The 14764-nt window shown below is 51.1% G+C and overlaps 1 protein-coding gene across 1 annotated transcript; it reads left to right on the top strand.

Moving 5' to 3' along the window:
* RNF228 (ring finger protein 228) lies at positions 1–3535 on the top strand. Its single transcript, XM_072933297.1, has one exon. It carries the CDS (start codon positions 532–534, stop codon positions 1369–1371), a length of 840 nt encoding a protein of 279 aa, XP_072789398.1. The 5' UTR covers positions 1–531; the 3' UTR covers positions 1372–3535.
* Positions 3536–14764: the final 11229 nt, after the last annotated feature.

Here is a 14764-nt window from a genome sequence, read left to right as displayed (position 1 = left end):
AGCGCTGCAGGGCGGAGGGACTGCGGGAGAGCACCGAGCCCCGCCGGGTCGTGCCGCGGGGGCGGCTCCCGCCGGCGAGCGGGCAGCGAGCCGCGGGCAACCGGCACCGCCGGGGCAGCGGCCCCGTGCCGCGCTGTGCCGTACCGTGTTGTCCGGTGCTGTACCGTGCTGTGCCGTGCGGTGCTGTGCCGTGCCCCACCGCACCGCACGCCAGGCGGGCAGCAGAAAGGCACCGCAGCCGCCACCGCGCACCGGCGGCCGCTCCCGGGGGCGGGCGGCGCCGATCCCGCCCCCCGCCCGCGGCAGCCGCCAGCAGCCCCCGGCAGCCGCCAGCGCGGCGGGCGGCGCAGGCAGGCGGCCGGCGGCCCTCCTCCATCCCCCGCCCTCCGCCCGGGCCGCGCCGCAGCCCGCGGGCGCGGCCAGGAGGCGGCGGGGTCGCGGCTGGCCCGGCTCCCGCCCGCCTGCCAGGCGCGGGGCGGCCCGGCACTCCCCGCCTTTCCGCGGCTCTGCGTCCCCCTCCGGCGAGATGTTATGGCCGAGCCGGCGCAGACGGGCGGCGTAGGGCAGGGCGGGCGGCGGGAGGATGAGGCGGCGGTGGCGGCGCCGCAGGCGGCCGCCGCCCCCAGCTCGGAGGACTACGAGTGCAAGATCTGCTACAACTACTTCGACCTGGAGCGGCGGGCGCCCAAGCTGCTGGAGTGCCTGCACACCTTCTGCCAGGAGTGCCTGAGCCAGCTGCACCTGCGCGCCGCGCAGCATCCCCCCGCCGCCGGTGCCGAGCCGGGCCCGGGCCGCTCGCCCGGCGCCTCCCTGGCCTGCCCGCTCTGCCGCCACCGCACGGCGCTGCCCGACCACCGCGTCCACGGCCTCCCGGTCAACACCAAGCTAGCCGCCGCCTGCCCGCCGCAGCTGCGGGCCCGCGACCCGGTGCCGCAGGACCGCCTGCCGCCGCTGCCGCCGCGCCGCCCGCCCCGCGCCCGGGAGGCGGCGGCCGCCCTCGCCCCGCCGGCCCCCGCCCCCGCCGGGCCGCGCTCCTCGGGCGGCGGCTACGAGAGCTGCCAGAGCTGCAAGCGGGCGGCGCTGAGCGCCGGCTGCGTGTGCGTCGTCGTCTCCTTCCTCTCCATGGTGGTGCTGCTCTTCACCGGCCTCATCTTCGTCAACCAGTACGGCGGGGACGCCGCGCCCGGCGCCGCGGCGTCGCCCTCGCCGGTGGGGCCCATCTGCCTGTCGGTCGCCAGCATCCTCGCCCTCTTCTCCGTGGTCGTCACATGGCTCATCTGCTGGCTCAAGTACCGGCCCGAGGCGGGCACCGGCGGGGCCGCGGCCAACGGCTCTGCGCGGGGCCGGGCCGCCCGCAGGAGCGACACGTAGCCGCGGCGGAGCGGGGCCGGGCCGGGCCGGGCGGGCGCAGCGGGGACAGCGCGGCCGCCGAGCCGGGAGCGCACGGGCGGGGCGGGCTGGCAGGTGCCGGCCCTGCCACGGCCGCACGCCCGGCCCGGGGTCACGGCGGGCCCTGTGGCGCCGGCACCGCCCCGGGCGGCGGGGATGGGCTGCGGGGTGACCCGGAGAGGGGTCACGGAGGGTCCGGCCGCTCGGCAGGGAGGGCTGGAACGGGCTCCCTGGGGAGCCGCAGCCTGGGATGTGCGCGGTCCCCGCCTCTGCCGGAGCGCACCCCCGGGTGCTGAGCTCCTGATGCAGAAGGACACGATCGCGATTAAAGAAAACTGGCTTACTGTTGCCCCCACCTGGAAGATAACTGGAGAGGTTCGCTGTGGTTAGGAGCAGAACAGGAGCACGATGTTAAATGCGCTTTGTATTTTCCCTTTTATGACGTTAAGAAGTTAACATATAGAAGAAGCTGTAACAGAAGTGTATTATCTTAAAAGAGACTGAGCCAAAGTTTCCTACAGTGTACTGAGTATGGTTTCATTATAATTTTATTAGAAGGCTGTTGAGCCCTCTGATGGTTGCTTAAAATAAGCTGTATTATTTAATTCTTTGAAATTCTAATTTAATGTGGGAGACTGAAACACTACATTGAACACTTAAAACAATTGATGGAAGATTATTTAATTAATGGAGCTCTAAAATAGAGCTAAGAGCCTCCTGTCATAGGGATTAATATTTCACTGACCACTGTTTTCAATTTTTATGTGATGAGAGGAGCCCACATTAAAGTATCAGCATCACTGTAAAAGTGGAATGCAGTAATGTAATTTGTGATTGAAATTTCGGTTGAGGTAGCTGTAGTAAGACAATGGGTTTCCCCCTTGATAAGTTTATCTTCTGTGTTGGGAGTTTCTGTAAGGGACAGTAGAAAACAGTTTTGTTCTGTGAGGTTGGAACATCAAAGATGTCTTTAAAATGTGACAAGATGTTAATAATATGAAACGGAAAAACATTGCCATACAGCTGGTTTTGTAGTATATTAAGGAGAGCACTCTATATAGATACTGTTCTATGTTGCAGGATAATTCATTTGGTGCCTGAATTTTTTAAACTTAATTAGTTGTTATAATCTATTCTATTTGGAATAAGATAATGCTGCTTATTCCATGTTTCTACACAGTACTGTAATGGAATGAGGTAATTATTTTCGTGCTTAACAATTCAAGAATTTTAAAAGTGATCTTTTAGTATGTGTATTTTGCAAGCTGTCTGCATGATATTCTGACAAGTGTCCTCTTAATAGACCTTTACTTGACCACTTCTGTTTATCACAAGTGCAAAGAAATTGACTCTGTAGAAATGTAAAGACAGCAGGTGAAGATGTGTGATGTGTTTCATGACTGCACAAGTGATGTGTGCTGTGCAATGTCTTGATTATCACAAATGTGTGACAAACAACCCCCTGACACACAAGAGACCCTACAAACCAAGAGGTATTTGTATAGACTCTGATGATGGATGCGGTTTGTGGAAACAGTAGATGATTTTTGTGTCACTTATGTCTATTGGAAAAGATCCGCACCAGCCTTTTAAAGTTGTATATCATAGTATAAAGGCCCTGAGGAGATAAATTACTGGGATCAGCTGTGGCTCTGACCGAGATTTGTGTACCTAGACCAGTGTTTTCCAACTTGGAGTTGCTCGTTAGCTGTCTAAAAGGTTATGCCTCCTAAAATCAGGCCTGACCATTAGCCCCTGTTGACTTCAGCAGCAGTTGTAGATGTTCTGCACCAAAGAAAATCACAAGACTTTTATTTAAGCATCTAAATGAGAATTTGGGTGCTTGACTTCAGGTACAAATGTTTGAAAATTTGGGCCTTAACCTCTCTGTTCTTCAGTTAATGCATCTGTAAAGTTTGATAATAGCATTGACCTACCTCACAGGCAAGATGTGAGGCTTTATTTATTAATGTTTTTAAGCAATTGGAGATCCTTGAAGAGGAGGTGCTATAGAAGTGAAAGTATTATTGTAAATGATACTGTAGTAGGAATAAATATATGTAAATTAATGGACATAAACAGCAGCAATGTTTTCTAAGAAAAATAAATATATAAAATATGTACATGTGTACATCATATGCACCAATATATGATTTCCTGTGTTGTGCTTCTCCTGCAAATGCAGTGAGTGTGTCTACAGTTGTGTTCAGCCAGGTAAGCTCCAGTACCCACCCTGCAGTTCAGGTGAGCCCAGCAGCCATCGCCGCTCCGGCTGTGTCTTGTGGACATCCAGAGGTGGCTCTGAGTGCTCGTGGAGCTCAGCTGGAGCTCCCTGCACAGTTCTTTTCTTTACTCTGCCCCAGTCCAGCAGGTTTTGGCTGCAGGGAGCTGCTGAGGTGTGCCAGGGGTGCTGGCAGCACTGTGGGCACAGCAGTGAGCTGCTGCCACGTGGGAATGTGGGTGAGAGCTGCTGTCCCACGGAAGCTGCTATGGAGCTGAAATACAGATTACAGTTACAAGTGTATACTCCAGCTTTTTCTTTACTTTCCACATCATAGTTTTATTCTTGCCTTTTCTCTGTAAACGGTATTTGCCATTTTGACTAAAACAGTGGTTTCAACTGGGATCCATGGACTACTAAAAGAGCTGCGAAAGGTAAGTAAGAAAAGCAAATTGATCATCAGAAACTTAAATCTTTTGTGTGAGGGTCAACTTTAAAGCATTTAGAGGTTAGCACATTACAAAAAGTTGAAGATCACAGGCCTAAACAGGATTTTCAGGCTTATTCACATTGAATGATCATATTACATATCAGGTTCTTACCCATATATTTAAAAATATATCAGAGCCAAATTAAAATGGAGAGTCTGATCTTATGCCAAATCCTTTTCTCTGCTTACACAAATTTTGGGAAACTCCTCTGGTTTCAGGAGCATTCATCTGGATCCACATCACAGTACCAGTCAAAAAATCATGCATTGTGTAAATCTCTGGCTACTGTAGAATCCCAGTATTATATTTGTATTTTGGGTTCCTTTGAGTGTACAGCTTGCTTGTCCAAAGCCAAATTTTGCTCAAGTTTCAGTAAAAAAAACTTAAGTGAAAATATAGAAAGATAAAATCTGTCTGGCTGGTGGTGTTTTACTATTGTAGGTATTTCAGTCACAACACTTGTGTGTTCTGGTTGTTTAAAACCACACAGAGATATGCAGCATGAGTGTGCATCAGTCACACAATCCACACATCTTGCAGGAGAAGTGTCACTTTGAGGCACTGTGTGGGAAAGCAGAGAAGACAGGGTAATCCACAACACCATGGGAGAAATCATAGGAAATATAAGCTACCGCCTGGGTTTTTTCTTGTGCTCAGTTTTTTTGGTTTTTTTTTTTTTTTCTACTGTGCAGTATTTTCCTGTGGTACTCAGCCTGGGGCACAAGGAATGGAAACACCAAGAAAAGAAACAAAGGCCTGATGCTTTCTCAGAAATTTTTTGACCACTCCATGATCACAGTCTGGGCAAACTCTGAAAGATCCATAGTTTCCTGTTGTGCCTAAACATCTTAACTTTTTTGTGGCAATAATCCCCAGTTCCTCTGCCTAACTGAAGCGTACTGGACTCCAAATGGGAAGATCAAACGTGAAGTTTGAGATTTGGAATGGGCTGCCAGATGTCAGTCATGTTAGCCTAAGAGAAGGAAAGACAAACAGAAGGGCAGAGCCCAGATAATCAACACACAGCCTGGGTGAGTAGTCGTGTGCTGCAAACTGGGCTTCTCTGTCTCACCTGGGTGAGGTGGCTGCTTCTGCTGGAGCAAAGTTCTCACTGGACTAAACAGCAGCTGCAGGAGAAAAATCAGTATGTGCTATTTGTGGGCAGCTTCTGCCTTTGACAATATATGGGGATGCATTAGGGCAGTCACTACTACAATTTCTTTAATGTTGTCCTTCTGTGTAACTTGTGCTCAAGAGTTCAATTTTTTTAAAAACAATTATGTTTTTAATATTAATCCTGTACCTCCAGTGACACGGTTATTTCTGCTCGCTCCTTTGGAAGAGTCTCTAATAAATCCTGTGGTTGTAGAGAAGAAATTATAGTTCTTTTTTTACCACTCAAGCAGTAAAGAATCACACAATATTCATTTATATAATGGTGGGTATTCATCTTGGAAAGGCAGGTTTGACAAGTGAAATGTTTGAAGTGTTTGATAAATACATGGAAGGAATATTATCTACTTGGTTGGTTAAAAGGCCTGTTTATGGATAGAATTTTCTGTTTTATCGTGTATAAAGCAACATAGCAGTTACTCTCATGTTTGTGATAACTTGAAATTTAGCACAAATCCAAATAATACAAAAGTATCTAACAGCAGTGGCTATTGGGTTGTACATCTCTCCAATTAGAGCAATGAACTATATTTCCTGAAGTGACTGGTAGTTTGCTTCCCATCTACTTTTATCTGGGTTGAGACAGCATTTTGGAAGAATATTTTGAAAATCATAATTAATCATAGCACTGTGGGCTGAGAATCTCAACTGTATTACTCTGAAAAGCGAGTTTCTGTCAGCATTTATACTTCAAAGAACAGAAAAGAATAAATTTCTGTTATTTTTTCCTTGCATTGTAAAAAACTATTTTTAAAATATGGTGAAGGACAAGTGCAATGGAAATATTGTTGCTTCTTACCTTAGTGCTGGTTCTTTGTAGCACAAATCATCATTCACAGGGTTTGTTTTCAAGGCTTGCACCCCAAGGTAGCTCACTGTACACTGCTCAAAGTGTAACCCTTTGTATAAAACACCTTTTGTGTACAATGGGAGGGCGAGTTTCTGCACACAGTTACCACGGGCTGAGAGGTACAGGTATAATTACAGGGTTCATGTGGATTCCCTGTTTAAATCCTACCTCTGAAAAGAGAGAACTCTTCCAGCTGGCTGTAGTGGTTGTGCAAACAGACAAAGCTCAGTGAGTGGGAATTGGAAGTGTGTGTGAAGTGCAGTTTCTCTGTAGGTTGCTGTGTGCATTCACACCTGGGGCTCACAGCTTTGTTTAGGGCAGTGGTCTCAGTAAATCCCAAGGGAAGGGGCTGTTCAGCACCCTTGCTCATGTTCATGACTGGTACAATCCCATCTCTTTCCCATAACACTGTGTTCTCTGCTTCACTGAGAATTTTAACAGCTGCTGGAGAAGACAATATTTAAACATTAATGCATCCAGAGGAATGTTTTTTAACCATCTCTGACCCACCAGCTTAAGCATAAATAGTGCAGTTGTTATTAACATGGTGTGAGGTATGTTTATGGACTCAAAATTGAGAGCCTAAAATTCATTGAAATTAAATGACTTTGTCAGAGTTCCTTGTGTGCACTGAAACCCTCCTGAGCTCAATGGCCCTTTCCCCTGCGTTATGGATGTTGTGTAACTGTTCTGTCCTTGTCTCTTCTACCAGTCTAGAGGAGAAGCTTTTTTGACTGGAGGTTACTCAATTTTTTATCATGTTATATTGCCAAAGAATCTAAAAACTAAAGAAAATATCAAGAAAAAAGATAAGAAAAAGATAAATGTTTATATTTGCTTGTGATCATCTCTTCTCCTTTAAACCACATCAGAGGCAGCTCCCTATCAGTTGTCCCTCAGTGCAGAATCTTCACACAAACAGTACAAATGTCCCCTTCATGTTACAAATGGGTCAAGGAAACAATGGGGTTTTCATGGCAATGATTCCTAATGTTTCTGAAGGGTATTTAAATTGGGTGGCTCACTTTTATTAAAGCTAGAAAATCCTGCAACTTGCCCTGCTCTCACATTTTATCCAGGTGCATGTAGAAATGGAGATAGCTGAAAGAAATGCCTCAACTGTATTAACAAAATATGGTTTGTGTCATGGGGGAGTCATACTTTCATACTAGACACATTCAACTACGCTGATCTTTGATCAAGGCAGCATAAAATACTCTTGCTTGTGTTCAGGGAAGGAGCAGTGTTGGCCTTCTGCCTGTATCTGGTCTTACTGAAAACACCTGGGTCTGAAAGCAGCTTCACAGCTCAGTTCTGAGCTGTCTCAGGCGTGCTGTTCACATGTCATGCAGATTGAGAGATTTGGCATCAAGGTGATCATAATCTCTTAAAAATAGCTTCAAATGAGAAATATTTCAGCTGTTTTAAGAAGATTTTTACAGTAATCAAATACCACGAGGTTGATTAGTCTCATTGGATTATGAAATTTGAGGGGAATAGTTTGAATTATTCTTATTGTTTTTTCTCCCCCAAACCTACTTCTGATTCGTCAGGAAACCTAAATTTTAGACTTCAGTTCATTACAAGTCTAGATGTAAGCTACGTTTCCCCATCCTCCCTCTAAGCTCACTTAGCAAAATCTAACAAATCCATTTAAGTTATTATTTTGAGATATTTTTATTAGTAATAAATAGCAACAACAGCCTTTGGGGTTTGGTAGAGGTTTTGTTTGTTTGTTGAATTGTGTGTTTTCGAGAGTGAAATTTGAGGAGTAAAGAGAGAGATAAAGACCAAATTTGCTTTCCTTTAAAATGGAAAGAATTAAGCCTTTTATGACTTAGAAAAAGTGATGGTGAACAATAATACCAGCTTGGTTTCCATGTGGAAAATAAGGACTTGTTAGCTGGACATTTAAATTAGGAAAAATAAAGTATTCCTCTGTGGAAAGAAAAAAAAAAAATCTAAAACTGTTGAAAACTCTGAAGTAAATTAAATGACACCATAAAATAGAAAACACACTTTCTTCTAATTGGGTGGCAAACCTTTCTATGTGAGAATAAATTTTGATCTCCCTGCATTATTTAAGTATCAACATTGCTTGGAAAATAGGTGACATTCTAGTTTGGGAGCTCCTTCTGCTTTCTTTCTGAAGGGAAAGGAAAGTCTGTATTCAGTAATGATTTCTAATAATATATTAGTCCAGATATAAATTGGGTCTGCTGTCCCCGGAAAAAAAAAAAAGCCAACAATACAAAACAAAAACAAAACAAAACAAAACAAAACCAAAAAAAAACCCCACAAAACCACAAAACCAAAAACCAACCAACAAAAACCCTAAGTTCTTCTAAGTTCTTTGGTTTTTGTGGGTAGTTGTTTAATTTTGGCCCGAGGCCGAGCTCCGGGAGCTGTGAGCCGGGCACTGCCCGCCCGGAGTGTGCCCGCGGCGGGGCTGGGAGCGCCCCAAGCCCCGCACCTCTGCCGTGTGTGCCCCGCACCTCTCCCGTGTCTGCCCCGCACCTCTCCCGTGTGTGCCCCGCACCTCTCCCGTGTCTGCCCCGCATCTCTCCCGTGTCTGCCCCGCTGTGTTTTGCTTAACCCAGCGACGCTGTGACCTTGGAAGTGCGCGCTTGGCACTGACGGGAGCTGTGAAGAGGAATCCCTGTATTCCAGCGTGGGATGGGTGGCGGAGAAGGAGAAGGCAAACAGCGGCATCAGACGGCTCCCGGCCCGGCTCGGGGCTGGGCAGTACCCGCTGCGGGGAGCGGGGGCTGGAGCCGGGGCTGGAGCCGGGGGATGGAGCCGGGGCTGGAGCCGGGGGATGGAGCCGGGGGATGGAGCCGGGGATGGAGCCGGGGGATGGAGCCGGGGATGGAGCCGGGGATGGAGCCGGGGATGGAGCCGGGGCTGGAGCCGGGGCTGGAGCTGGCCGCCTCCTGCCCACTGCCCCAGCTCCGGGATTCGCCCGCTCCTGCGGCGGAGGGCACGGCCGCCGCCCCGGCACTGCCAAGACCCTTCTCCGGTCCTTTCCTCCTTCGTGTTTTCTTTCTTTTTTCTCCTTTCCTTCCTTCTTCTTTCCTTCTTTCTTTTGTTCTTTCTCATTTTCTCTCTTTTTCACTCTCTTTCTGCTTATCCTTTCCCAAGTTTTAATTCAGTTCATCTTTAAAAGAATAAGCGATGAAATCATATAGCTGTGGGCGAAATACCGATTAATGAATTCAATGTCTGTGCTGCTCCCTTAATATCGTTAATTCCTGACTCAATCGTATTGGATGGAGGGCGAGGAAGCAGAGAGGGAAGTAAGAATGTCCGAGGAGACATTTGGGACCTTTGGGATGGAGTGCTGGATGCCTGCCGATGCCTGTCTGTTGGCAGACCCGGAGTGGGTCTCACAGGGCCACGGGTGCTCCTCGTTTCTCCAGCCGCTGTGCAAACTCCTTGTTCCGCAGGCAAATGTATCTGATGGTCCGAGCCTCGCCTTTCTAAAGCCTCATGGTCTCTGCTGCAGTAAAACTCCCGGTGGAAATCCATTGTGACACTGCTGGAATTAATAATCTCTGGTGTTTTTACTGGTAATTAAGGACGATTAGACGCTTCGTTCTGAAATGGGGCCGTTAAGTACGGAGGAGGCGCGGGAGGAAGAAGCGCGTTCCCCACGGGTGACCCGCGGGGACCCGGCCCTGCCCTCCCAGCGGGGACACAGTGCGGCATCGCCGCCGCTCTCTGCATGCACCCCAAGCTCGATGGGAATCTTTCAAGTCGGAAATAAAGGAGTTACACCGCCCTTCCCTCCCGTCTCTTGCAGCAAGGCCCGTCCCTTGGCAGCCCGCGGGAAGGAGCCCCCGGGCTCTGCGGTGCGGGCCCGCAGCCGCTGCCAGCCCCAGGGGTGCGGAGGGGCAGCTGTAGTATCGCTTACTGCAGGATCTGGTAGTAATCAGAAAGGTGAGGAGTTAGTGAAATACATGTTGTATTTATTGCCAGTTTACAGGGAGACAGAGGGCGGCCTTCGCCCACGGGCAGCCTCGCCGGTTACGTGGGGATGGATTTCGGCCCTTCCCGGGGCCACCTCTCACCCCCTGGATGTTTGCTCCCTCTCACGGCTCCCTTCGGGGCCCCTGTGATGAGCTCTATTTCGGATCTTCCCACCACGGAAATATTTTGCCGTTCCCCTCCGTTCCGTCTAATAGAAATAGATTTCTATTCCGTCTGTGGTGCTGGCACAGGCGATCCCCGAGGCTGTAACCCTCGGAGGAAGCTCTTCCTTAGGACTGGCAGAGACAGGGTGCCCTCCTTGTCCCTCGGCCCGGTCAGCGGAGCTCGAGAGTTGTCCCGGACTTGGCACGGGGGGTTGTGGGTGTTCTGTCCCCAATTCCTGGCCTTCTGCACACCCTCCTCCCGTACTGAGCTGCCCCTTCACCGACTGCCAGGAGTACCGTAGCTGTAAATTAATGAAAACGTTAACTCAAAAAGGAAAAAAAGAAAAAAAAAAGAAAAAAAAAAGATGGTGCTGAAACGTGCGGATGGGACATAAAAGCGATGGGGAAAGGTTCAAAGCTTTCAGTGATGACTTTTCAACCTTTATTTATGTGCCTATTAATGCAATATCCATCATGGAGATACGCATCTTTATCCTTTCAACTGATATGTGGGAATCAATTGGATATGCAGATTACATTTCATAAGTTTCCAAATGTTAATCTCCCCGGCCCTTTGCTGGTAATTTCTTTTTTTTTTTTTTTTTTTTCCAAATAGTGTTATGTTTCTGCCACCAAAAAAAAAAAAATTAAAAAAAAAAACAAAACAAACCACCAAACAAACCAAACCAAAACAAAAAACCCCAAAACAAAACCCTCACTAAAAATAATTAATCTTTAGGTTACTTGTCTCTGTTTATTGCTAAAGCCTGGGCCCCGGTGCCAGCCCAGGAGCCAGCCCCTGCTGCCGGCTCCACGGCCAGCTCGGACTTTCCCGGGGCATCGGCGCCCGGGCCGGGCTCCTCCGGGGCCCGCTGCCCTCCGGCGCGGTGCTCGGTGGGCCCGGGAAGGCGGCCGAGCGGGTACTTTCCCCTTCTAGACTACGTCTGGTTCTCTCCCAGCCTTCCAGCCTGGCGACCGGGGAAGGGTCCCACCGATTTCAGTGCCTCATCCCGCCGATCCCAGTACCGCATCCCGCCGATCCCAGTACCGCATCCCGCCGATCCCAGTGCCTTATCCCGCCGCGCTTCCCGGGTGGCTGCCCCGGAGCACGGCGGCGGGGCTCCCTCCCTCACAGCTCGAGGAGTAATGTCCGCGGACACCTCTGGGTCCATAAACGGGGAGGGGTGATGTGCGAAAATAGGGTACAGAGATGCTTTCCTCGGAGGTCTCTATGGCGGAACTTATTTCTGAGAGCGAGCCTGGGCTGTAAGGAGCTGCCTGTCGCAGTTGTCGCCGGCGCGGTGTCGCGGGATGCCACCACCTGCTGCCTCCCTACCTGTCCCTCTTCTCCGTCCCACCACCCCCCGACACTCCCTATCGCGTCCCCTGTCAAAGCAGGGGATTCAATTAGCATTCATATTACACTGACGCCAAATTTCTTGAACAGTACTGAAGTTTCTCTTCTGTGGCATTTTTACAACTCGCCGTCCTACGAGGGTCACTCTCGTCCGAACACGTCGATACCGGTTTGGCTTAACGCGCCTGTGGTCCGTGGCAGCGCTCGCGTGTCCCCACGCCCGGCCTGCCGTGGGGAAGGCCCCTCCTAACGCGGGGCACAGGCCCGGGGCTGGACAGCGGTTCCTGGAAGCCGCAGCCCTGCCCCGCAAGCCCGTGTGCCCATCCCGCCGGGCACACGCTCCCTCACCGGCGGGACGGAGCACAGGGTCCCGCAAACGCGCTCAGACGCTGTGGGAGGGGGCAAAGAGAGGGAAACCTGTGTGAAGGGACAGCCATGAGGCAGCGGGTGAAGCTGAACCGGCCAGCCCCGAGGGTCTCCTCCGCCGGAGACCCAGAGGTTTCTTTTTTTGGGTGTTTATGGCAAGGACAGCGTGGAGTACGAAATAGCAGTTATAGGCGTCCATGCATACTCAATAGTTATGGTAGTCTTGACTTCCTTCATTCTTAGGGTTTTTATTGTTGGTGTTCTTCGTTTTTCTTTCTTTCCCTATCTCTTTTTCTCTCTCTCCTACTCCTTTCCCTTTCCTTTCCTTTCCTTTCCTTTCCTTTCCTTTCCTTTCCTTTCCTTTCCTTTCCTTTCCTTTCCTTTCCTTTCCTTTCCTTTCCTTTCCTTTCCTTTCCTTTCCTTTCCTTTCCTTTCCTTTCCTTTCCTTTCCTTTCCTTTCCTTTCCTTTCCTTTCCTTTCCTTTCCTTTCCTTTCCTTTCCTTTCCTTTCCTTTCCTTTCCTTTCCTTTCCTTTCCTTTCCTTTCCTTTCCTTTCCTTTCCTTTCCCCAAGCACACGTTTCTATGTATCAAACTGTGCTGTCTCCTCTCCACCTCCCTTGTAAATAGCCGGAGACGTCTCTTCGAAACCCGTATGAGAAATGAATTTGTGTGCACCAAACCGGAAACAGTGTAATTGATTTATTTCTAATAGAGGGGAGACCAACACTGTTTATCGTTCAGAAATTATTGCCTGTGTTCTTAATAGCTCTAATTTTCACTGTCCATTTGATGTGCTGCAGGTTTAATATAGAGCACTTACTAATCCAATTAAAAGTGCACCTGGCCTGGAAGAGCTCTGTAATTAGCAGGAGCGTTTTTAGCTATTTCCACTGGAAAACCGTGAAATCATCTCTGCTGGCCTAAAGGACTGTAATATGGGGGTGGGGGCGAGGAGGGGAGGGAGGAGCGGGGCCAGGCATTCGTGCCTAATCTTTTTGCCTTGAATTTTTCACAGTTCCCGTGCGGGAAGATGAGGCTGTTCCATCGCGGGGCACTCGGTGTCTGGTAGCGCAGGACCGCGAGGACGGGACTAGGTGGGTTTCACACGGTTTTCCCTGCCGGCCACGCCGCCCCGGGCCTGTCCTGGGGGAGCGCGGCTCGGCTTTGGGGACGCGCTGGGGTGGCGGGGGCCGCGGCAGCCCCACGGGGCCGGCCGCGGAACGGGGAACGGGGAACGGGGAACGGGGAACGGGGAACGGGGAACGGGGAACCGGAGCTGCGGGAGCCGCCAGCCCTCTCGGGGGAAGCGTCCAGACCCGACAGCCCCGACCCCCGGCCGGCAGCAATCGCCGGGAGCAGCGGCGGCTCCGGAGCTCCCGGTTTGTGGCAGGGCGGCACGGGCCGCGCCTGTCGGGGCGGCCCCGGGCGCGACACCGGCTCCACGCAAAAACACGCGGCACGCACACGAAAGCGCGTCGTTAAAGGAGGGGGAAAGCAGCTGAAAAACACTGCCCAGGCTGGCTCTCCTGCCGGGATGAGGGGCTCCGCTCCTCCTCCTCCGCGGGTGAGGGGTCGAGACAGTCCCAGGTCGCACCCCTCCTCTCTTGGACGAGGATTACTGCCCACAGCATCACAATGGCACCCGTCGCGATGGCTAGGAAGGGTTTCTGCTCCCATGCTCGGAGCCGCAGTGGTAGCGATGGGGAGTGAGGTGGCCACGGGGATGCTGTTAGCGCCGGGTGCACTTCACTTCGTGCGGCCCTGCTCCCCGCCGCAGGGCTCCCAAGCGAGAATCAAACCCTAAGGAATTTAATCTTTTTTTTTTTTTTTTTTTTTTTTTTTTAATAACACTTCTACCGACTTGCTCCCTCCAGTAAAAGGCGAGTGGCGCGGTGTGGTTTGTGGAACGACGGCTCGGGCCCGGGCTCTCCCCGGCTGCCGCGGGCGCTCCAGCGCCCGGCTCGGCCCGGCTCTCACGGGACTGGGTTTCCATAGGGCTCGCTAACGGGTTTCCCAGAGCTCCGGCCACCGGGGTGTTTGTGGAGCATAAACGCTCAGTGAAATACACGCTGATTTTCACTGAATGTGAACTTTTCCTGCCAGCCTCTTCCTTGGGGCGCGGGAGCTTTCCCAGGCAGCACCCGGTATTTGGATGTGTTTGTGTGCATTTGAAAGCGAGGGAAACCACTTGGTTTGGTGGCCAGCGCGTGGGGCTGGAGAGAAAGGCAGAGGCACCCAGGCATGCAGTGGGTGCCGGTTCTTCTGCCGACCCCTCGCCCCTCGCTGCGGAGCGGAGCGGAGCCCGACGCAAACTCCGAGTTTCCCCGGGGGCCGCGCCGTGCTGCTGCCGGTCCCTGGACGGCCGGTTCTCTTATTATTAAGGCTCCGGATTTCTGCCTAAATAACGCGAACCCCCGCCCACCCTGGGGCCGTCTCCGGCCCCGCAACGATCGTCCTGCTCGTAAAGGGAACGCGGACTGGAAGCCCAGAAAACATTTTTCCCCTTCATTTCAAAGGAGGAAACCTGAGCGATTCTCATCCTTTTGATTGATTAAGGTCTTGAATAACTTGAAGCTCGGGAGTGACAGTTCCTGAATAGACGATTGCAAATAAAGAGCCCTGTGGAAAGCTGGGCTGGCACTTCGGAGTGTAAAGGAGGCGAGTTTGCTGGCACTTACCAAGTTATAAATAAAAGGCCGTGCACAATGGTACCTTCTCTAAGGACAGACAGTCTTTACAACACTCCTGGCGTCATATCCTGCTGTGGGCACTCCAGCTCCGAGG

The sequence above is a fragment of the Taeniopygia guttata genome, chromosome 9 (genome assembly GCF_048771995.1).
Source record: "Taeniopygia guttata chromosome 9, bTaeGut7.mat, whole genome shotgun sequence".
In the NCBI taxonomy this organism is placed as follows: domain Eukaryota; kingdom Metazoa; phylum Chordata; class Aves; order Passeriformes; family Estrildidae; genus Taeniopygia; species Taeniopygia guttata.
The sequence above is the reverse complement of the archived record's forward strand: the minus strand, read 5'-3'. Positions and strand labels throughout refer to the sequence as shown.